This window comes from Apteryx rowi, unplaced genomic scaffold (assembly GCF_003343035.1).
Source record: "Apteryx rowi isolate R43461 unplaced genomic scaffold, aptRow1 scaffold_46, whole genome shotgun sequence".
Lineage (NCBI taxonomy): Eukaryota > Metazoa > Chordata > Aves > Apterygiformes > Apterygidae > Apteryx > Apteryx rowi.
This window is the reverse complement of record NW_020450716.1, coordinates 3,038,962-3,063,383: the sequence shown is the minus strand read 5'-3', so window position 1 is coordinate 3,063,383 and position 24,422 is coordinate 3,038,962. Positions and strand designations below refer to the sequence as shown.

The following is a 24,422-nucleotide window of genomic DNA, read 5'->3' as shown; positions in this document are numbered from 1 at the left end:
GAATGCTTGCCCTTGTGACCATCTCACCAATCCCCCAGCAGGATTTGGTTCCAGCCCTTCATGGCTGGCTTTTGCCTTTGTGAAAAGAATCACGATGAGCCCGTGAAGGTCAGCAGAGGAGAGGGCAGGAGCAGCATGCTTTCTGGCAGGATTTTCATCTTCTACCCTTTCATGTGTGAACACACTAACAGAGAGATATGGGGTAAAAAAATGAGACTTGAGTGCTGAGTGTGTGAACGAGGACAATTTCATTAAAAGCACCAGCACCATCCTAAATGTCAAGGAGGTACTTTAAGAAGATGGAAATAACCGCATTTTTGAAAGTTAGATGCAAGGTGAGTGCCTGTATGTGAAAGATAACCCTTACAGATGGCAGATCAAGAAAGACAGGCTACCAGACGGACAGCGGGCTTTGCCATCAGGAGACACAAGCTGAGAGCTCAGATTTCTGGGGCACCTCTGGGTATGCTCACCAGTCTCACTTCTTCTCCTGGGATGCAGTTTGAGATTACACCAGAGCTACCTAACAGCAAATGAGCATGCAAATGGGCAGCGCGGGTCCCGCTCCTTCACCTCGGCCCTTGAGCCACCCGTCCTAACCGCTTGCCTTGCATGGTCTGACCCCACAGCCAGCAAGCTAAGTCAGCCAAAATCTGAGTCCCCAAAAGCAAGACGGCAGTTTTCGCTTGGTTTAGCTCCCTGAAMAGGCTGGCTGGAGGGAGAGGCAAGCGCGGGTGCCAGCATAAGGGAAAGGAGAGCCTCCCATTAGCAGAGAGCTGTTACATTGCTTTAGCTATAATGTAAAGAGTCCAGCAAGCAGCTCCACAAACAGTGGTATTGCTGCAGCAAAAGGGATGGGACGGAGCTAGGAATGGACAGGGAAAGTAAAGAGGGGACAGAAGACACTTAAACTGCCGTTGCCATTGAGAAAAGCACAGCCTAAGCCAGTAAATCAGCAGCTGTTTGTAGGGAGAGGAAGTTTGGTTTGATATTGGGTTGTTGTTGGGTTTTTTCACTAGATCAGTTGATAATGTTGGAGAAACAGAGCAGCTTTCAGGCACAAAAGCTCTTCCTCATTTCTGAAACAGAAAGAGCAATCTTCATGTTAAAAACAGATTGAGATCAGTTGTTCTGGGTTTAATTGAATTATGTTAATCAGCGGGACAGCTCAGGAACAAGTTTAGTCAGTATTTGCAAAGTGCTCATGAGTGAGAGGTTCTAAGAGAGGTGGGTAAAAGCTGCTTGTGGGATACTGAGGAACTAGTAGGAGGGAAAAATCTGTAATATGCCTTAAAAGTTAATATCTTGTTAAATCTGAGATGTCTTTTTAGTCAGTAGGTTCTTTAATTCCAGGTTCATTTTTTGAAAGTATTTTGTATGTGCCTCTGAGTGTCTGTTTTATGAAAAAATGTCCCCCTACTTTCAATTTAGGGTTGTTTGTGTGAGTTAATTMTGGTGATTAGTGGTTGCCTGAGTTCCCCCATGCTATTTCTTCAAAGGTAGTGGTGCACTGAGCGGTATGTACATCACTCTGGGGTGTGTGTGTGAGTGCTGCATCCCTGACTGATTTGGTGGTTGTGGCTGTGTCATGGCAAGTTTTGCATTTATTGCACTAAAGTAATTGCCCATATGGGGGGGAGGGGGTCTATGGAAGAGAGTACAGTTTATTAATTCATGTGAGGAGCTGATACTCTACAGTGATAATGCCTAAGAAGTACCTGTATGATTAACAAAACTGGATTTTAAAAAATCATTTATCTTCAAAATGGTATTATTGAACTTGTAAACATGTGGGTTCTCATAGACTTAGCCTTTAATGCTACTGTAGTTTGCTCTGTAGCATCATCTGGTGGTAGGAGCAGGGAAAAATTACCCCTCCAGCAGCTTATTTCTTCTACTTCTTCCATTATTGTAATATCTCATAACCTCCTTCTTTGCCTCTTTATCTCCTCCCCACCACACCTTATTCTCCTCTGGGTAAGTTACTGCTCTTAGAATCACTGGAGTCACACGAAAAAACACAAGAAGCATTTGATCTGGGTGACCCTGAAAGACTGCCGGCCCCTTGGCACAGATGGACAAGATGGACAAGTGAGAATTTATCCTGTCTGAAATTTGCCTCTTTTTAGAGGCAATCCCTGCTCTTGCAGGGTTTGGCTGAGCAAGGGGAGAGGGCGACGCAAAAAGCTTTGAGGCTTCACGTGGAATTCAGCCCCTGCAGTACCAAGCTGGTGCTGGTACTACCCCTGCGTCCCTTTCTTATTAAATCCCATTACTGTCATTACCTGATTATGTGTTGGTGGCATTTTGCTTTCTTCATTTCTGAAACATGTTTAGTGGTCTGGCTGATCAGGAAATGATATGTTAGAGGAGCCAGGTGTTCTCTAAATTTATATCGCTAGCTTGGGCGTGCAAGGGGGATTCTGTTACTTGGGGCTGTTGTGTTGCTTGGCTTCTCTTTGACCTGGCAGGATCGCGCATGTTTCCAAAGGGCCAGAAAACTCGTGCTGGTATTTTTAATGGAGATGTTGAAATTACATGATTATTACATTATTAAATTCTTACTTACTCTATTACAGAAAACTCAGAAAGTATCTCTGTGCTGTCTATTTTCAAATTCTTTTTTCCCCAGCAGACCATTTGCACGTGGCAGACTGGTTCTGTGTCCTGTAATGGATGTTTTTTCCCCCAAGCAAGTCCTTATGCCCCTTGTTTTTATTACATAAGATGCCATATAAAGACCTTTTCCATGTCCCCACAGAAACTGGAGCACTTGAAGGCTTTCTGATCTCCTTTCAGACTGCTGTTTTTCAACCCTTGCGAGACACTGTGAGATGAGAAAGGAGATTTTTTTCACAGTTTATATTGTCACACTGCCAAAAATTCATCTAGGTTTCCAATTATGAACCTAATTAGAAAAGGGCATACTTATTTTTGTTGAGCTGATAAGCCCACATTATTTCTTCCATTTGCTTCCTCAAACCTTTCAGCCACATACCTTAAAATTATCAAGCATGTGGCACAGACAATTAGGTCTTACCCAGTCCCTGCTCTTGGCCAGATGTCTGAAGCTAGAATCTGCGTAAAACAGGATTAGTCATTAAGCATGTTGGTTGGGTAAAGAAGTATACTGGACTGAGGGTAATAAGGAATCCACCAAAACAGTCTCATTTAGTGGAGCAGTACTGTCTTCTGAAAATGTCCCTTTTAGGTCTTATTTTAATTGAAATGGCCTGACCTATGCACCATCACAGAGTTAAGTTTATATGACTTATAAAACTTTGCAGGGCTCAGCTAGGCTTCAGTTTCTCACAGTGGCTAGACGCGAATGTCTGGCTGCTAAGTACAGGAATTCTCCACAAAGGACTTTCTCTGAAGTGCTAAAAACTTACCAGAGCCTGACACCATCAGCTCTCAYAGCATTGGTTCAACTGAGCAGGGACTGCCTGAATCCAACACTGCTAAAAATCTAGGGGCCAAAAAATGGGAGGAGACGGGCTGTAGAAGATCAGTGGCCATTTTAGGAAAGTTGGTGGTTATTCTGCTGGTTCATGAGGCACGACTGAAGCTTGTTTCACCTCTGGGTTACCTAAAGAAGAATGGTAACATTTACGTGAGTGGGCAGAGGGAGTTGTGTGTATTTATAAAATAGCCACTGCACCTGGTTATTTTACTTCTTGTTCTAGCCATTATGAATTTCAAGTATTTTCGCAAATAAAGAGTGGAAAGTACTGTGAAAGGTAGCCAGTCTGTCCAATGAAACCTGGACCAATAGTGCCATCCAGTGGTTAGCACGTATTAACACACTTGACATTGCTAATATGCCCTGAATTCACTTGAACAAACACACACACACACACACACACACACAGCCACTGTTTATAATCACTCAGGCTGTTTTTTCCTGTTGGTCCTATCAGAATTAACACTTAAAAAAAGACTGAAAAAGTGTAAGAAACTATGCAAATGAGGTATTTAGCTTGTTTTAAGTACCTTTTTCCCTTCTCACTTCTGTTTTCTTTAAAAAGAAAGAAGAAATTTAGAGATTAGTCATTGTGAAGTAATCCCTATAAAAATTGTATATACTGCTGAATTTGTCTCTGATCTTTCTTCATGATTCTGATGTAATAAATTGTCCTGCTCTTTTACAGTGACTGCCTTGAGCTGAGTGTCATGAGGGCAATTTGTTAAAGTGAGTTTGGACTATAGAGCAAAACTGACTGTTTCTGTGATGACCCATTACAGAATCACATACGGCTCATACAAAGTTCACCTAGCTCCTATAAAACAGTTTGAACGGGAGCTCTGAATGGAGGTTGCTGGGCAGCAGGCAAGGGGAAAGCTAAAGTTACAACGGTTTGTACTAGAGAAACTAGAATTCCCCCCCCCCAGGCAGAAAGCAGGTTTTTCCGGTGTACCACAGGGCGAGCCATCCTGGCACGGGCTGCCTGTGCAGCCGGCTCAGGGCTGGAGGAGGAGGGCTACAGCATGCAGAGGCTGCTGGGGCAAAAGCAAGGAGAAAACTCTCTAAATAAGCAGGGCAGTAGCTGAGGGTCTCAAAGTCGATGTGTCAGCTGGTGCAACTGGCTTTGCTGCACACAGATTGCCTACGGTCAGTGTTGCCGCAGTGTAAGGGAAGATATCCGCTACAGTGGTGGTGATTGTTCCTCCCGCAAAAGGCAGGATGAAGTCAAGGGTCCCATCTGTGACCCAGTAGCAGCTGCTGCGATTGCTGTTTCTCCAGAATACCCTCATGAAGCTCAGGATGCCAAGGAAAGCCAACAGCTGTGGGGGAAACTAGACAGCAGATGGCTTTGCACACCTCTGGGATGATGGGCGCTTCGAGGTATTGCCGGCTCTGAACTGCTGTAACCCAGGTCAGTGGGTGTCTGGTGCTGCGAGGAGGCAGGGCTGCCTGAGGGCAATCCCCACCCATTTCTGAAATGAGAGAGGGGCCGGAGACGATAAAAATTGCACATCCAGAGCTAGTGCCATAGAAGTGGCCTTCCATGTGTTGAATTTAATGGCCTGCTGTTGATCATTGCACCTCTGCAGGAGAGTGTGATCCTACCCAGAACGCTTCTGGTGCATGCCCAGATCCTAATGCCACCGACAGGCACTCACTGGCAGCCAGGCCACGCCATAAAGAAGAACGAGAGTTACTTTGTGGAAGCTAGCTGGCCTGGTTACTCGCCAGAGGGGCACCAACAGAGACTGGAACGAATACTCATAGCTAGCGTTTTAGTCTGTAGTGCTGTATGGCACTCCGCTGCTGGGGCTGCGTTACTCCTGCCCATGCTGAGCAGCACATTCAGTCTGTGATGAGCAAAGGTTACTACTGTCCCTCAGATCTCCCAGCAAAATGGCCCGTGGAGTTACTCTTTAACCAGGTTATGTCAGAATGATCCAAGCTAGCAAATCTCTGCTATTGACAGTGTGTGAATTAGCTTGGATCTTACTGACAGGACGGGATTAGGGAAGAGCTATGCATGAAGTTAGGAAGTGGTGCTAATCTCCAGCAGCTGGGTGCAGTAACCTTTTCTTCCTCCGCAGTGGCAGGCTGACCAGCATTATTGGAGTGTTTCCCAGGCACGTGACAAAGTGGGCCRCCTGCCAGGCAATGTTAGGAGGTTAAAATTACTCCCATTTTGGAAACATACAGGGACTGTCCCGCTGGACCTGCGTGCCCGTTCCGAGTCCTGGCACTGACAAGAGCTGGACGCTGTTCAATGCAGATGCAGATTTCAGCGGATGTTGCAGCCTATTCCAGAACAGCTACAAAGCTTGGCCTGGGAAAGGCCTACGGACAGGTTGCTAAAAGTCTCTTGATACCTACAGGTGAATGGAAGGGGGCTTTTTCTTCCTATCAACAAAAACTGACAATAGTAATGCCCGCGTCCTGGCTGGCAATCTGTGTATCAATCAGCTTTGGCCACCGTTTATGAAAGCACTCCAGATTATATGAACCCAGAGAGATGATTCCTCTGTACACTCGCTGGGTGCAAAGTCTGCATGTTTTTTCCTGTGGTGCACTTTGTGCTTTTGGCAGGCTGGTGGAAGTCTGCTGACCTATGGAGAAAATTTCCAAACAGATGCAAAGGTAGTCATATAAACATTAATTATGCAGCAATGTGGAAATTATGTTACAATACCTGGCTAATGCATTTTGGAGCTCTATTCCCACTTATTAATTATTTGTATTACTATAGCACCCAGAAGCCTCATTTCACTGACTGCTGGGCTGCTTGCGTGCTACCTGCGTTCTTCTTCTTAACAAGTTTCTTACTCATGAAACAACTCAGTTGCTCCCCAGCCACCTAGTGTGCTGAGAGAATTGTGTGTTTAAAAATCTAAATAAAAACACATCTTCATCCATTATTTTGGAGACCTGCCTAGACTATTCTAATATGTTTGGCAAGCTTGATTTCCCATTGCAGAAATATGTTAGTTTCCCCTATCGTATCATTTAGGTATTTTCTAACTGTGTCTTAATTAGCATTTTCACCATCTTTATTTTGTACTGAATCAATATGATTGGATTTCCAATCGCCATGATCACCCAACACAGCAAAGGTAAGTAAAATGTAAATACAAATCACCTCATCCTTTCGTGTGCTGTCATGTTCTGTATTACTAAAATGTAAATGCAGCAAATACCAAACAGCAATACTACAAAACAGTATGTGTCAGGAAGTGCTGAAAAGTATATCCATATGAAACTGCATGGGAAGTTGACTCTGGTATATGCTTATGTGGGTTGAGATTTGAAAAGCAACTTATATATTGAGTGACATTAACAGTTTAATTCCAACTATAAGGACTTTACAGAGAAAATCCTAGCTAAAAATATAAGAATAGGGATTTTTATTTTTATACGTTGTAAATTAAATCCTTATTAGGTGATTTCTCATTTTTATACATTAAAAAATGTATTTATCTTTGTATGAAAAGGTACAGGCTTTCTTTGAACTTTATTGATTTTATGCTAGTTGACATTTTAAATATATTTTCCTCATTTAATATCTCTCTATATATGTATGTTTATACATATACACAATGTTTCAGTTGCATTCATTTAGGTCTGGACTCTCTCAATGGGCAAAATAACATTCCTGAATACATAAACATTTTTACAATCTCTAAGTAAAAGTCATTCTTACAAGTTTCTGGACTATAGTCTGTCTCTGACCAGCTTAAAAAGTAATATCTTTATTTTTTCTCATGACAAATTGAATTCCCGGTAACCTGAAGTGCACTTTGGTCTGTAGTCCCAGTGCTGCTCTCCAGCATGAGAAGCCTTGCCAGTCACCACCGAGCACATTCAAAGGTGCACCTGCCAGTTTTCTCCCTGCCGGCGCAGCCTCGAGACACAGCCTGCCTGTAGCCGCTTGTCAAAAACAGGGTGAAGGGCTAGAAGGACTTTGACCTGCCCTAGGATGACCGTGCCTGCGGCCCCATCTTCCCACAGGAGCAGAAACCTGGACCCTCTGGACCTGATTTTTGCTCCAGTGAATCCACATGCAGCAGTCAAACACGGGGCTGGCTTCCCTGCAGCTTTCTGCACGCTCACCCAGACGCACCAGGCGGCTGGAGCTGCTGGGGGCTGCTGTGGCCGGAGGAGAGGTGCCTGTAGGCTCGGCAGGATGCACAGACAGGCAGCCGTTTCCTGCGGCTGCCGGCTGTGGTTGTGCTTCTTAGCCCATAACCCAAGTAGGCAAATAAACTGCTTCAGGTGGAGAATGCATCCATCTAGGAATGCTAGTTTAAAATAGGTACTTTCAGGAGAATGAGGCCCTTGATCTCACACTGGTGATACTGCAATATTTGGTGTAATTAGTTCAGTTTTTTAATGTTTTTATTTTAAGCATTGTTCCTTCTCGCCCTTTAATTCTTTCTAATTCTGCCTTTTCTTTGTGTTCTTTTCCTCACAACTCCCCCCTTCCCTCTCATAACTCTATCGTCCTTCTCTACAACCATGCTCCCTTTCCGTCTTAGCTCCTAAGGTAACTTCTTCATCATCTGCGTGTTCAAAATCTCCCCTTGGTTGTGGGCTCTTGAAACACCTGTCTTGGCAAGAGATTCACGAAGCTCAAGCGGAGACAGAAAGCGGCTGCACGGGCAATGCCTCTGCAAGCAGTGGAGTCCCCCTTTGGCTGCCCAGGGGCTGAATGCTTTCTGTGGGCTTCCTGGTCTCTCGGTTTCTACAGGGAGCTTGAAATGCTCAGAGGAAGCCAAGCTGTGGGAGAGCAGAAGGCTGAGAATGGGAAGGGAATCACTGACTCCAACACAGGGGAAGAAAACAACGTTTCAGCTTGATTTTTCTGCCTCTTATTTAACATATTATTTTATCAGGAGTTTTCTGATAACTGGTACATTTAGGAATGTAAGCTCTGCTCCTGGCATCACTAAGAACATCTGAGAGTCCCAGATTTATTTTAAGTGCATTTGTAGCCACTCAGAGAGAAGTGCACAGAAAAGTTGTGGAAGTCCTATTTTAATGTCTCAGAACAGGAAGAAAAGGAAAGGAGTGTAAACAGTTATGGGGGGGATTACCTCTTGTGACTTTAGGATCTAAGAGTTTTTTGAACAGCTGGGACTGGCAGCAAAGTGATGCCTTTTACTGCAATAAATAGATATTTTTGTGATAATCTCCTTTGTCTGTTTCTTGGGAGAATTCATGTTTTTTTGTGTCAAAACGTTGCAGTGACAGGGTTACAGAGCTGGAGAAAAAGGGTTAATAGAGCAACAGCTTATCATGGTAAACTGTAGAGAAAGTCATGTCAGTTCACGGAAGCCAAAATGCAAAGTCAACATTTCATGGTGGAAAGGCTGAAATTATGCCTTTTCATTACTTTAATCAAAATATACTTTGAATTTGATATAAGCTATTCAAGCCCAGTGAAAAACACTTAGTTAATACTTTAAAAGGCATTCTAAACTTCAGTTATGCTGCCTCCCAATTCAGTTTGATTGCACTAGCCCAGAGGATCACTTTGTGCTATTGCTGCAGCTCTCAGAAAGGCCTCAGAAAATTTGTCAGTTATTTTTCCTGCAAACACCAGAGAATCCACAAAATTCTTTTTTTGTGAATGTGACAGACTAACTCGCCTTGCAAATAATGATCGTTCTGGTAACTCTTAGCTGTTTTGTGCTCTTAATTTCAACCTCCTAGAAAGTTTTGATGGGAGAATTCACCAAAAGGTGGCTTGTCCCATGTAAATGGAGGTAAAAACACAGTTTTTGCATGGGCGGTCTGAATGGGGGCGCTGCAGGACTGAACATGCTCAGGAGAAACTCCAAGAACCCAGTTTTCTCCTAATTTTTTTAGTCAAAGGTCCACACAGCCTTTGGAAGAGAAAAAAAGTCTAGAGACTCTCCTATAGGCTAGTGCTGTTTGTGAGAAACCTAGGCAAGCAATATCATAGCATTACTAATATAATTATGAAATTATAAACATTTTAATTGCCCACTGACAGCTGTTAGGAACCTGATCTGAAATTCTTCTGCCTGCAGGTACTGACAGAAGTACTTTCTCCCAGCTATTCCCACTGTCATGCCCTGGCATGTGCCTCCCAGTTTCTTAAGAGTGTACCTATACTGGGGTGTATGGGTGAGAGAAGGAGTGTTAAGCATCAATTTTGCACTGCTTTCACAGAGCGCCCACTGCTGACTTTGAGATCACCAGCTGTCTGCAGAACAACCCACAAACTCCCCTGAGGGAGAGTGGAAATAGCCAGTCCTATCCTGGTTCAGCAGGGGATCTATATGATTCATTGGATTCACTAGCAAAACACACTGGAATAACATGAACAGGCTTTGGCACTACAGGAAGTATTTAAAATCCAGCGCTTTGAATGTTAACCAGCAAAAAAATTCAGTGGATGGATTGTGAATAGCACCAGTGCCTAAGAAGGGTTGTAGTAACTTGTGGCTACAAGTGCCATGCTGAGTACAAAGGTCTTCATCAATATTTACACAAACCTGTCCTTTCAGTCTCATATTCCAAGTTTACTCAGCTTGTACAGCAGTGGAGAATTAGCGACTTAATAGGAGACAAATTACCTCAGCTTAGCTACCAAAAGGACAAAAAGATGTCAAAAGTGAATGTTATTTTTAATTTTTTATGTTCCATTTAAAGGTTTTACAGGCTGACACTATTTTAATTATATGAATACTTTGGTTATCAGCACTACCATCTCTTAATTGGAATTACAGGCTTTGCACTAGGGAGTCTCCGTCACAAAGTTTCTAATGTAATAACTCCTGATTTCCACAGTGCTTTTCATCTTCAGTATGGTATACAAACATTAACTGAGTTAATTACCTCTCCCAGAATCCCTTAGAGGTAGGAAACTATCATTACCCACATGTAATCAAATGGGAAGAGTTTAATGGCACACGAAGTCTTCTCCAGGACAACACAAAGGCTCAGGGTTGGATCGGGTTCCTCAGCACAGGTGTTTAGTGCTCTCCAGGATGCAGCAGAGAGCCCGAAGGGGTGCACAGGGGCTGGCAGGTAGGCAACAGGAGCTCCAGGACCCCTCCTGCAGCAGCAGCTGGAGACCAGATAAGATACCTGGGGGTATAGCAGATGGGGCTAGACACCTATGTGTGGGCAGCTGAATTCAAGGACAGAGCAAGTGTTAGATTCCTTCAGATTTTAGCATCTAGGATCTAGATTGTGGGACTCTGAAGGAACACCCCCCCACACACACACACACAAGCCTATTCTAGGCCATTCATAATACAGAATAATAATCTACATGCAGTACAGCACTCCCCTTACTGAGTAAGCCTGAACAGACATGCACATCTTGYGTTCTCTGTGTATTAGGTGACTCCCAAATGCTACATGGGAACCATAACTCTTGAACTTCCCTTTAATTTTTTAATTCATATAAAATCTTAATCAGAATGCATGTTAATGTGCTACAGAGGCTTTATGCTTGACAGCTGCCATATTTTTACACTACAGAAAGAGTTTGTGATTTTTTGTTATTTTTGCACATTTTGCTTAGAAGTTTATTAGTTTCTGTCTATATAGATTAGACTTCTATTAACCCACATAACACACTAATTATTTCATTTGTTGAAATTAGCCCTTTAAATAGGCAAATTAGGAAACAATCAAGGCTAACATGAATCCCAGTTCTTCAGAGATTTACCTGTGAGTCTCTTTATGCAATGTGAGCAGCCCTTTTGATCAACACYAAAAACAGCTTCATTCCCCTGCTAGAATGGATACACTACATAGCTAATTGCAGAGTAGAGAAAATATTCAAAACCATGTGTCAACCCAGCCCTGAGCCTGTCACTCCCATACTTGCTTCAAGCCTCTGGGCTCCAGCTTAATGTTTTTCATCAGTGTATCTACGTATAAGGTGCGAACAGGCCCAAGTTCTAGACTTTTTCCAAGTTAAGATGGCAGAACAAGAGTACAGGTCAAAGAAGAGAAGGGCTTTGGCATCAAACAGCAAGTGCCAGAGTTGTAATAGACCACACTTCATTCCTCATGTCTGACAAATCCTCTGACTGTAGTTCATACTGTCAAAGTTAGTAATCCCACCTGGCACTTCGTTCTTTCCTCTCTGGTTCGACTCTGATATTCTGAATAATAAAACAATTTGTTATTGCCACCACTGTTCAACTTCATTTGTGGTGGCTTTTCACAGAAATTGTTCCCTGCTAGCAAGATTTAAGAAAGTAAATGAGTGAAAAGGAAGTATGTGGGGAAAAAAATTCCGTAGCTTCTTTTGTAAGATTCCTGTTAAAGAGTACTCATGTAAACCAATACTTTTGTATTACTATTGTACTGCATGAAGGAATAGAAAACACTCTAAAGGGTGAGGCCACAGCCTGTATGAAATTACTGATCTGCATGTACCATACAAACTCTTGTGTGTTAGTCCTTCAAATTCACATTTTTCCTTTAGCCTTCTACTGCTGATCTCTACACTGTCTCTTAACATTGCATCTTTGTCAGCTACACTCTACCTTAGATTTTAAGCATCTCAGAGTTCAGGCTTTTTTCATAGGTCTCTGTAACCTGTTCTTCACGCCTACTGTGACAAACTTCTGAAATCATTATTTGGAATTATTTCACTTTACATATTAGGAGGCCTGACACATCTGGCTCTTCTCTGATAAAGCTGCTTTTCCTTCTGCTTGTCCTACATTCATGTAGAAGCATGAAGAAGGGTGGATCTTGAAAACACATCTCCAGGAAAGAAAGAATAAACCTAAAAACAAAGGCGGATCTGGAGACAGGCCTAAGAATAAGAAGAAGCACCATAGCAAAGCACTCAAGATGTTCCTCCTTATGAAAGGACACTGACAAAAAAAAATAGTGCCATAGGAAGCCAAAGATGATCGATACCATAATGAGTCACTACTATCCTTCCATGTTTAAAATCATCATTTATCCTTCCATTTTTAAAATCAAACAAAATTTGCCTTGAGAGCACTGAAATATTTTGTTTTGATCCAGGTAAAATTCAGGATGCTGCAGGCTGTGCCATTACCACAAACTTGTTTGTTCACAGGTAATTTACAGTTTTTTCTCCCCGTGCACAGCAGGAATGAAACTCTAGGAAGATTATTAACTCCCAGTGCCAGGACTCCTCCTAAACAGGATGCAGCCCAGCTCTCCTTCTCTCTCAGCTTCTTTCAGGATTAAACTACAAACATTTTATCTGTCTCTCAGACTAATAAAGAGTCTTTATTAGTCCTGTTTATTTTTTTTCCCTGCTTCTTCTTTCTCAAGCAGAGAAATACACCATACAACCAAACTAATCCCTGTTCCTCTCAATTAATGTCAGGCCCCCATAAAATTCCCAGGATTCATAACTGAGCCTAATGTGTGAAACTGTGGTGCTCCCTTCCCTAACCACAGGGCATTCTCAGCCAGGTGTCTTAAAACCACCTGGGCCCTCAATCATATACACAGATCACCTCAAGTTACAGGTATTATAGGACCGTTTTGGATTTCTGATTCAACTTCTTCCTCAACAACACAGCAGGAAAACAAGGAACACAGGTTTAACTGAAAAGGCATTTATTAAATGCAATCATTTTATTCTTAAAACACCTGGAGGTTGCAGATCTTTGAACAAAAGTGCACAGATGTATCCTCCCCATGTCTGATGTTAATTTTTCCTTAGAGTCTAAGGCTTGTAAGCATATCAGTACAGAGAGAAGCTGTTTTGTCATCTCTTCCCTACACATCCCTCAGGCAGGTACTGATCAGTGACGACACCAAGAGACTTCCCATTTTAAGCAGAAATCTCTCTGAGCTGTGTACTAGGTAACTAGCCTGTCATTGTAGACAGCGTGTGCACAGGGGTCTCTGAGAAGCCCTCTGTAACATAACCATGGTCAGCAGCTGAGCAACACCGCCTCCAGCACCAGACTGAAATCTTGATGGCTTCTGCAGAGGGAACAAAACACTTTCCGGACAGGGCTTCTTGTTTGAAGCACAAAGCTATGCTGCGGCAACTTTGTAAGCACGCTCCTTTTAAACTGGAGTTCATAATTCAATATATCCCAGGGGGTGGGGGGAGGAAGGGGAAGGTACAAAAATACACAGAAGAAAACACTCGCAGAGAAGAAAAAAATACTGCAGATGATTCTTCATGTTACTGCTTCAGGGTATGCCTGTCGCAAAATGTTTTTCCTGTCCGTATGAAATCGTAACACGAAAAGACCTAGAAACTGAAAGTTCCTCATTTGAACGGGGAGGGTTTAAAGTGAGGCTGCTTAGTAAACACACATTTTCCCAAATGCCTAAGCGTCACAACGCTGTGAAACACAAGAAACAATCCCCCATCCCCGTGACTTTCAGAAGGAAACGCGAGACACCTGAGGGCCGCAAGCAGCCAAGCCCCGGCGGTTCCTGCGCGAGGCGGCGGCCGGGAGAGAGGAGAGCGGTAGGGGAGGGTAGGGCGTGGGGGGGGGGGGGGTGTTTATCGCCGCCGTCAGCCCGCGGCGCGTCCGTTACACAAGGCGGCGCCCCCCCCCGCCTCGGCCGGGGGAGGTGCCTCGCCTGCCCATTGGCTCAGCAGCGGGCGCCGCCGCCGCCGCGGCGCTCCCTCCCCCTTGATTGGCCGCAATCCGCGATATAATTGATCGAGGAGACCAAAAAGGCGCGCTGTGATTGGCCGCGGCGCCGAGCGGCCGCGCTATATAAGATCCGCCGGCGGGGGCGGCTCGCTCGCTGGTGCGGGGGTTGGTGTGTGTTGCTCTCTGGCCGCTGCGGGAAGATGGCGACGCTGAAGGCCGTGTGCGTGATGAAGGGGGACGGCCCCGTGCACGGCATCATCTACTTCCAGCAGCAGGCAAGGGGAGCTGCGGGATGGCGGCTCGGCCCGCCCGCGGGGGCTCGCCCGGTGCTGAGTCATTGCCCGCCGCGGGGGGCGGCCGCCGGCAGCTGCCCCGGGCCGGGCGGGCTCGGCCGCGCCTCAGCGCCGCCACGGGATGCGGAGAAGGCTGGGCCCGCGACTGTTGGGCCCCCGAGAGGCTGCGAGCGGCTGGGTCCGGCCCGCGCCGGGTCCGCCGCGGGGCGCCGTGTGGCGGGGCGCGGAGGAGCCGCCCGCGGCTGGTAGGGAGCGTGTGCTGTGGCGGCGCTGCCGGGGTCTCCAGCGGGGTTCGTGGCTGAAGCCTGCCGCAGCCCTTCTGCGAAGCTTATTTGTCGCCGCAGGGCGTGGCGTGGCTCTAACTGCTGCGTGGTCTGAGCCCTCTTCCACGCTTCCCGAGTCGGTTATCCCCAGTAGCTGGGGCTGTATTAGGGCAACGCCGTGCCTGCAAAGCAGCACCGATGTTAGGGTTGCTTGTGCTTGCAAGCTGAAGTGTGTAACTGTTCTCAAAAGCAAGTAATTTGATAAAAGGCATTTGTCTTGTTAGATTAATAGGAGAAAAGCATTCTAGGTGGCTGAACAAACCAAATGTTCTGTGAAATGCTATCTTGGCAGATGGAAGCAATTCATGCAGGAAGGTAACCATTCATGTCAGTTGCTGAATGTGGAGTGGGGTCTCTAGTGCTTTCTATTGGTCAGGAAGCCTCATTTTGACACTATTAGCCCACTTAATACTGTAGCCATTTAGGCACTAACAAACTCTCTTTCCACTGAAGGGTGATGGACCAGTAAAAATTACTGGAAAAATTAATTGCTTGACTGATGGAGATCATGGCTTCCATGTCCATGAATTTGGGGACAACACAAATGGTAAGATTTCTATTTAGGCTTACCAGGTAGAGCTGTATCCTGACTACTCAGCTTTAAAGAGCTTCTTCTAGTGTTGCAACACTGGCTAGTATAAAATGTACTTCGTAGTTCTCGTGACTGCAAATCCATTTTATGAAATGATGACATTCCCTAAGGAATTGTTCCCCCATTTAATACTCTAAACATGTTTAGACTAACATTCAGAATCTGATATATCAAGCATTAAAATACTATGATAATCTAGTGTTAAGAACTGAGAATACTACTTTTGACTAAATGAAGAACATCAGAAAATGTTCTGCATCCCAAAACCCTATGTTATTGGGCTCTAAGAGTAATGCTTGCAAATCTGTCACAGGTTACTTGCCTCCAATGGATCAGTATAATATCTAGCATGAGAGTAGCTATTTCATCATTAGAATGCTCAGTTCATCTATCTATGGGAGGACTACCTTCTTATACTGTGTAAATGACAAGTTTATATTAGCTGTAGCAAAAATCTGTACTTCTGATAACTGTGATCTGTTTCAGGGTGTACCAGTGCAGGTGCTCACTTTAATCCTTATGGCAAGCAGCATGGTGGACCAACTGATACAGAAAGGTGAGTTTAATGTGCCTGATCCTTTATTGGATAGCTGCTTGACTTTAATGTAGCAGCTATTTAAGTGAGACTTCTTTCTGCCTGGGAGGCCACTTTGTGAATAATGCTAGGACAAAACTATGGAGAAAACTGTTAATTGCAGCAAGTCTTCTAGGGTCAGTTAATACAGGTCCTGCTGACTGCAATGGTTTCTTAGTTTTCTTTGCTCCATGAGTATGGACAAAATGTAGTCTCTGAAATGTATTCTTGGCTTAATCGCAGCTTGTGGGAGAAATAAGACTTTTACTGAGTGAGGGTACTTGAGGATGAGTGAAGGGGGATTCATGTGTTAATGCTTCACTTGGTCAGTGGTGACTTGCTTCTGTGTTGGGGGCCTGCTCAGCAAACAGCCTTTCACACAGGGGCCTTCAGCTGTCAAGGACCTGCTAACCTGTATGCAGGCCTGTCATGTGACAAAATTGGGATCATCTGTGGAAGGGACTGGAGCTTCAGGTGGACTGTAAAATGAGTAGAAAGCTGAGTGTGCCTGGCATGGTGGCTGTTTATTGGGTACTGGGCTGTGCTTAACCTGTCAGCTTAGGCACTGTTAGTGCTTATAGGATGTATGCCTTAGGGGTACTGTGCTGAGTGCAAGTATGGGGTCTGTGCTGAATGCTGCTGTGCCTCAGTGAGAGCTGAGACCTGGAGCTGAGGCCTAGCTCTTCTGTAGGATCAGTTTCATAGTCCAGGTCCCTTCAAGGAGGCCCTTGCATGTCTGAGGCCTGTACTATTTAAGCCACTTGCTCAGGCTTAAATAGTATGCTGATTGGGAAGGGGCTGTGCAAGAACTGAAAGCCTGTGTGGCAGCAAGTATAAAAGATGGGCTGGTCTTGTACAAATAGGTCTAGAGTAGCATCGTGACTGACTTGGCAGTGTGACTTGCTTTTAAATGCTCACCTTAAGTCTATAGCTGCAACTTCTGTGACTGATGAATTAATACTTGAATGTTCAACTGCTTGCCAAACCAAGCTAGCTGGCTGCTAGCCACCTGTCTGGATAACAGCAATATGAAATGGCTTGTTTTGGGCTTTCCAGGCAGTCAAACACTCCTGTGCTAAAGGCCAAAATTGCATGAACATCATGGCAACTGCCAGTTCTGCTTAGTCAAACCCCTTGCCTAAGCATAACCTGCATGCACAGACAGTTGTAGTCTAGGGAATTCTCTGTGAAGACAGAACTAGGTCATGTTTCAGTCTGTATAGGGTTGGAACAGATTGGACTGAAACTTCCGGAAGTTAAAATGAAGCAAATTCCTAAAGGGAAAACTGCCCTTGTCCTTATTTTATGACTTAGTTGAAAATAAGAAATCTATGCTAGACTAAGAAAGCTGGTAGTCAGCATTCAATTGGCTGAGCTGGTCACTCCACAATACATGGAGAATTTATTAGAAACAAGCTGGTATTCAAGGTTCTGAGTCTAGATTGAAGTGTCTTGTAGCTCTCTGAACATGAGCTTGTTTGACTGTTTTACTTGGGACAAATGGGTTGGGAACAGCACAGTGGAATGTCCAAAAGCTGCAAACTGACTTGCTGCTTGAGGCTAAATTCTAATGGAAAGTCCTGGTGGAGAACTAGCTCTAAACAAAACTGTGACAAAACTAATGTCATGAATATGGGAAGATACTGAATAAACTTGAATTAGTCATTCCTAGTACTGATCAGAACTTAGGTCAATGGGGATACATTAAATGCTAGCTATYGCTTGGCAAACTTCTTTTACTAATCCTATTATACCAAAAGTCTGTCCGCAGCTGCTTGTGGAATAGCTGATTTGTGATACACATTAAAAGCTTTAAGCATAGTACAGTGCTTATACCAAACCTTGTATGTGCAGAAAGATTTTCTCCTAATTGAGAGCTTCCCTCTGAGCAAAGGAAAATATCTTATAATAGGTAAACATGGAGGAAATTCTTAGCCACAGGAGTCGTGTGGTATCAGCTTGCATTGCTAGGAATCATGATGTTCCTTTCCTACAGTTGTGACTAACCTTTTGATTCCAAGTTCTGTYTAGGACTGAATTCTAATCAAATCTCTTGAACTAAGTATTAATAGTGGATATGTTGAAGTCACTGGTGATGTTAAATGAGTGTTCTGCTTACGGAGTTCCTCAGTGTGGTAAAGATGGGTGTTGTACTGGCCAAACCATCACTTAGTGTTTTCAATGTACCAAGCTTCTGTAAGTTTGTCTTTTTTCTTTATAGGCATGTGGGAGACCTTGGCAATGTGACTGCTAAAGGAGGAGTGGCAGAAGTGGAAATAGAAGATCCACTCATTTCTCTTAGTGGACCACATAGCATCATTGGACGTACCATGGTGGTAAGTGTTTTGATGCCTGCTTAGATGCTTTGCAGAACTCTAGAGCAGTCTTATGAGCTTTCTTACTGCTAGAGGCTTGTGCCTGGTGTTTTTTATGTAAATTGTAGCTCAAGACTTCAACTGTGGAGAGTTTTTTTTCAAAGCTTTGCCTGAAAATGTAATGTATCAATCTGGTAGTTTGTTACCATGATCTTAAAACTTGCTGCATGCCTTGCTGAGGGTATTCCTCTCCATTTAACCTTGCTTCTTCCTGCTGAGTGATGAAAGCCACCTTACTTGAGGAAGCAGCTGGCAATCTTGGCACAAGTGCTGTGTCACTGCAAGGCATGACAACAGGCACTTAAGGGCTGTGTTCCCTACTACTGTTCAAATGGCTGCTGGCTTAATTTGCCCCATGGCCTCCCTGGGGGAAGGAGGGAGGATGTGGCTGCTGTGATTAACAAGCCTGTGGACTTCTCAATAGATGAGTGTAATCAGTCTGGTTTCCCCTGGGACTCCAGTGCATGCTGAGACCACTGTACTCTTGCTGCATGAAACATGGGTTTGGCCTGATGACCAAGTAGCCAGGAGGTGTGTAGTGTAATGCTTGTAAAGTTGCAGCCAGGGCACTGTGCCTTCATCATAAGTCAGCCTTGTGTTGTAAGGATGAACTTGAATTTCAAGTCAATGTTTGCTCTTGGGCAAATAACTCTTCTGAAACTTGGGKTTTTTTGCTGACTTGCAGTTCTAAAATTCAGTTGAAGGCTACTTTTTTATACAAGTCTAAAGTTTTTTGCATGAGTACTAATTTGGCATTCAGGGGTACAGTGGAAAGAACCAGTCAACTATGTATACCTTGCAGACAGCTGGCAATACTACTTGTTGCTGTTAGTACTAATGTGAACAGCTGTGAAATGTTGATTGTTAGTGATGTAATAACATGGATTAAGATATCTTCAATTCTCTTTTAGGTCCATGCAAAATCTGATGACCTGGGTAAAGGGGGAGATAATGAGAGCAAATTAACTGGAAATGCTGGACCTCGTTTAGCTTGTGGTGTAATTGGAATAGCAAAGTGCTAAATATTGCACCTGAAGTGCTTAAGATGGCAGTGAGAAATGGGCTGTATTTCATTGCAAATGTTGTACCTGGCCTTGTTCAAGAAAGTTTTATCACTTAATCTCATTACTACTTTGCATTCTGAGTATCAGTGGAACTGGTGAAGACTGACTTCATTTTGTACAATGTATATTGCAATTAAAGTGACCCTGATGGAATGTCTCTGTAGTCTTCTGCTAAAGCTTCTGCTGTAATCATTTCAAGTATAATCTTCACTAACTGGAACTTTTGTTCTGTGTAATGGAAGATGTTTAATAGTGACCACAAATGCTGAACACTAAAATTTTAGTGTATTGTGTAATTTGATCACCCTTATGAGCTCTAGCAAGACTACTCACCAAAGAGCAGTAGACCCTGTATGCATCAGGGCTTCCTCCTGGCAAAGTTGCAGCATTGTAGGTTTCAACCTTACCTAATAAATGTGCTGGGCAAATACACCTTGGTCTTGCTGTCTATGGGGGGAGCTACCTGCTGATCCTTTACCCTCTGAAAGATAGGGCTGGACTTTGTAATGTCAATAGTCAGTTTGCAGGACACCAGCAGCATCCAACAAATCACTTCTAGCCAGTAATCCTGGACCAACTGAAACCTTTACTCAATCAGTATGTTTGATAGTAAGAAACCCTGTCATGTGTTCTCCTGTAGTAGTATTCCAAATTTTGTGGCCTTATGTGATACTCTGCATGTTACAGTTGGGTTGCAGGTACCTAAGGGCAACTTGTTTGAAGAAATATCATCTTGCTGTGAAGTGTAATGGTGTAAACACTTGAGATGCTCAAATGTGACTACAGAATTGCATGGGGGAGTGAGGGGGGGGCTTAAGCTATGAAGCAGTTCAGGCCCAACATGCATCCTTGTGCCTTATCTTCTGGACCTCAGCTTTGTATGGTTGGGTTGTTCTGGGCAGATGCAGAAACCTCCCATCAGGAAAAAAAATCAGGGCTGTTGTGCAGTACAAATTCTTGATGCATTAGTGAATGACCCCTTTCTTGAAGCTATGCATCTAGAAGTGTCCAGTGGGGGATAGACCTTTGATTAAAAGATACATGACCAGAAGTCCCATATTTAAATTCATAAGGCTTTTCAGCAGTGTAATTACTGTGTAATAGTGCCAGCTCTTTTAGTATATACCTCTTAAACAGATTTTCAAGTCTTTCAATAGAGGAAATCATTAAAATTAATAAAGACTTGTATCAACATTCCTTTATCTTGTACATAAGTGATATTCATGGAAGTAGTTGGTTGTAGTTTTAGACACCCAAATTCCAGTGTAGCATGTTACAAATGGAATGGCTCCTGGTAGAGCAAGAATATTATAAAACACCTTAAACTTACATTCATTGTAGGTGGCAAACAGTTGTGTGTACAGTCTCTACCCACCTGTATGTTTTCCAGTGGATTAGTGTATACTCTGAATTAGCTATAGCAGCAGAATTAAGACAGTGGATGCATATTTCATGTCACTTAGCATCACAGGCTGCTGAACACTTTGAACATAATACAAATACCACCACCATTGCTGCTTTACATTTTAGAAGTTTAGAGGACAATTGTTGCCTCTCCCAAAGGAAAAAGAGCAAGTACTAGATTGAGGTACTATGTTTATGTCTTCTCCCAGCTGTTCTTAGTGCTGAACCTTGTGGGGTTTTTTCTTTTTTTGGAAGTCTGGTATATACAGATGTTTACTTTCAAATCTGTTCTCTATTTGGTTAAATGTCTGATGGCAGACTAGCCTAGAAGTTAATGCTATATTTTAAACTGTAAAGGTAATACTCCATTTATATACAAACAAATCACTGTCAGGCATGGGTTCAGTAACCAAGATATTAATTGCTCATGTTGAAAGAACTGTAGTGTCTGTATTAGTAATGAATGCTTACATTGAGCTTACTAATTAATCTTAGGTACAGACTTCTGGATTGTCTTTTTTTAAAGCCAGAAATTTGGTAGTTAATACAAAGGTAGGATACAGTTATGCTGGTGATAACCTTRAAGATGGAGCTTTCCCAGTATGTTTTATTCCAAAACTAATGCTTCAGAAGGAAGTAAGAATCCATTCTGCAACTGGCATTCTCAACTTTTCCTGGGTGGTGTTTTCACTATCACCCCTTAGGAGACTGAAAATGTGAGGTGGCATTTGCACAAACTGTAACAGATAAGCCTTCCATCTCCTTCATTCTTGTCTTCAAATCTTTTAATAAACTGTATTCATTAAAAAAATCCTATCTCCTTACAGAATTATGGCAGTTAAAAACAGTCTTAAACTTAAGACATAAACATCTGGTTTTGTATGAAAAAAGTTAGTTCCACTGGCCCAGCATGAAACAAATGTTAAGGACACAAGTTTTAACATATGGAAGTTGAGTTCACTACAAGTATGTAAACAGKTTTTTTTCTCTCTTTATTCTGCTATTGCAAGAACATAAAAATATATGTCCTCTCCCCCATCAATAACTCCATATTTGCCTTCCCATCCCACTCCCTCCCCCAGAAAAAAACCTTCTGCCGCAGAGCAGCTATGAAAAAGTACTGATGTAAGAAAGCAGCTGCCCTTCACTTAAGGGGAAAAAAAAACAACTTTAAATGTAGAATACACCTATCTCGAGGAGAAAAAAAAAATATGCACAGGATTCATACAATTTTTCCACTACACTTCTAGAGTATAACAAGCTTCAACTGAATGTCTGGTGCAATCTGAGCCTCCTCTTCTGGTGCATGGGCTAATCAATGAGAGGATATGTCTAAACGCAGAATTTCAAGGGCTCTGTGCCTCTGCTCAATTTAATGTAACAGTCTCTTAAAACTGTTTGCACMTGAAGGGTCAACTACTAGAACTAGTATTTGCCCTTTTATAATTTGACAAAAATATTTAAGTGATACGGAGAGAAGATGGTAAAACACAAATACAAGAATATGCATTCATTTTCCATCAGTTTGATAGGTACAACACTGAGTAAAAATTTTAAACCTACCTCTTGCTGGATTACAGGAGGTAGATATCGTTAACACAGACAACAGTAACAGCCTAGATTTGTGAGAATGAACAGGCAGCATTTTAAAATCCTTAAGCACCCTCCCACTTCCCCACCTTTTCCCAGCCCCATTTAAAAAAAATAGGTTAGCATTTTATATTGTGATTTGGTGTCTTTGATTTCTCTTCCAGCCCACTTTCCAAAAAGCATCAATGAATAACAAGTACAAAAGATGCTGAACCGGTGCGCTTCTTAGCCCACCACACACAATAATTTTATAACATTACAAGCAGAGCAGACTAAATATGTCTGAAGGTGTCCACTTTTTAAAAAAGGCTAATTAGGGCAACATTTACCACAGAACCAATTGGAGGAAAAAAAAAAAGAAAAAGAAAAAAAACCTTGATTGCATCGCAAACACTAAACAGTTACCTCTTCAATTAACATTTTAAAACCACTAACTTTTACCTAGTATGGTCAAGTAGATCATTAAAATGCAGCAATCTAAAAATCAAAATGACTATTACAAATAAAAATTTGCTTCTGTGAATAGCTACACAAACAGATGTATTTCTTTTAACAAATATAAACAAAACAGTCTAATTTAGACTCCAGTACAGCATTAACAGTTCAAACTTTAAGATGTTGAACAATCCTTTTCCACTTCAGTGCAGTGTAGGAAGAATAGCACACATTAAAGTTTGTTATGAAAATAGAGTTTATTAAAAACACGTCCCTATTGTTTTGAGGAGCTTTCACCGTTACCTTTTCTTAAATTAAAAAAAAAAAAAATAGAAAGCACTTCTACTTCTGATTTGTAAACTTTTTAAAGTCAAAACTTTAAAAAAGTTACAGCAAAAATGGGTAATATTTTAATCATATCTTCAGTATTTTGTGTTATGTTGTGGCTATTTTAAATAGAAGGGAAGCAATCAAATTGCTTACAGTTCCCCACCAACTACTGAGGGGCTGTGATATAAGCAGAAGCAAGTATAATACAGCAGACTGTACAACTCTAAAGCTCTACACTCCAACAAATGTCACTGTCAGGTTTTGACAAATTCCAGTCTCTAACGAGGAGCCTCTGCAACTGAGCCAATATCCTTTTCAGCTTGTTCCACAGATGAGGTAGCCTCAGATGTTAACTCTTCATCAGGTTTTACACCCGTAGGTTCAGACTCGCCTTTACTAAGTTCTGAAACAATGTCTGCATCTTCCATTTTGCCACTATGAGATTCGTGGTTTTTGTCACCATCTGCCCTGTCTGTCATCTCAGGTTTCTCCTTCCCTCGGTTTTCTTCCTTGTCTCTACGGGACTCCCTATCTCTAGAATCTCTCTCTCTGTCTCGATGTCCACTGGACCGCCTATTTCTGTCCTCCAAGTCTCTGTGTCTGTCACGTTCAGGGCTTCTTCGTCCCCATTCTCTCCTCTCACGATTACCGAGTCGCTCATGATCTCTGTCATCGTTGCGGTTACCGTAGCGCTCGCGATCGTTTTCTACCCGATTTCCAAAAGATCTCCTTCCAAACCTCTCCTGGTCTCTGTTAGGAGTGAAAGTCTGCCTATCATTCCTGAACTGCCTTCCATCCCTATTATCCTCAGGTCCGCCCGGTCCTCCGCTTCCTGGTATCCCCCCAGGTCTCACAAAATGACCGGGTGGTGGGAACGGGGTTTTCATTCCGTGAGGGGGAGGCATCCCAAAGCCCCCTGGCCCAGGCGGGGGGCCTCTGTGCATCATGTGGGGAGGCATGTGTCGTGGTGGCATCAAGGGAAACCGCTGCAGAGGAGGCGGGGGCATTCCTGGTGGTCGCTGGAGGGGTATCAAACCAGGCCGGGCACCTAAGAGGCCAGTGGATGGAGTCTGCAGCCCAACAACAGGAGCCGGTGGGGGTGGCGCAACTGCTTGAGTACCTGAAACAAACAACACATGCAAATTAAAAAAAAAGGTAAAACCACAGGTTGACAGGAGAGAAAAAAAGCATTTTTACAAGTTCAGGCATTCATTGTCTCATGAAACAAGTAACAGCTCCATGTGTGTGTGTGTGTGTGTGTGTGTATATCTGCTGGTTTAATGAGAACTTACTGCAAAGAGAACACAGTTTTTAAGCTGAAGTTTGTTTTATGCTGAGTAATTAATAATCAAATGGATAAATTATTCACTTATCTTAAGGGCTT

At 43.1% G+C, this 24,422-nt stretch overlaps 2 protein-coding genes across 4 annotated transcripts in view; one reads left to right on the top strand and one right to left on the bottom strand.

Moving 5' to 3' along the window:
- Nucleotides 1–14,192: 14,192 nt before the first annotated feature.
- On the top strand, nucleotides 14,193–19,711 carry SOD1 (superoxide dismutase 1). The gene is made up of 5 exons (XM_026077759.1): nucleotides 14,193–14,333; nucleotides 15,128–15,221; nucleotides 15,753–15,822; nucleotides 18,062–18,176; nucleotides 19,127–19,711. Exons 1-5 carry the CDS (start codon nucleotides 14,259–14,261, stop codon nucleotides 19,235–19,237), a joined length of 465 nt encoding a protein of 154 aa, XP_025933544.1. The 5' UTR covers nucleotides 14,193–14,258; the 3' UTR covers nucleotides 19,238–19,711.
- A 3,235-nt stretch (nucleotides 19,712–22,946) lies between these two features.
- Nucleotides 22,947–24,422, bottom strand: part of SCAF4 (SR-related CTD associated factor 4) — a 47,271-nt gene continuing 45,795 nt past the window's right edge. For 2 of the 3 annotated variants that reach the window (XM_026077756.1, XM_026077758.1), the window contains one exon: nucleotides 23,317–24,158. In XM_026077756.1, coding sequence (XP_025933541.1) covers nucleotides 23,317–24,158 — 842 coding nt within the window. Of the gene's footprint in view, nucleotides 24,159–24,422 lie in introns of all 3 variants that reach the window. The other variant, XM_026077755.1, reaches the window with a different exon arrangement.

Excerpts from the sequence above, each read along its gene's own strand:
- SOD1 (XM_026077759.1), top strand. The coding sequence starts at position 14,259 with ATGGCGACGCTGAAGGCCGTGTGCGTGATGAAGGGGGACGGCCCCGTG. Across the intron at positions 14,334-15,127 it reads TCATCTACTTCCAGCAGCAG|GGTGATGGACCAGTAAAAAT; the intron begins GCAAGGGGAGCT and ends TTTCCACTGAAG. Across the intron at positions 18,177-19,126 it reads TCATTGGACGTACCATGGTG|GTCCATGCAAAATCTGATGA; the intron begins GTAAGTGTTTTG and ends ATTCTCTTTTAG.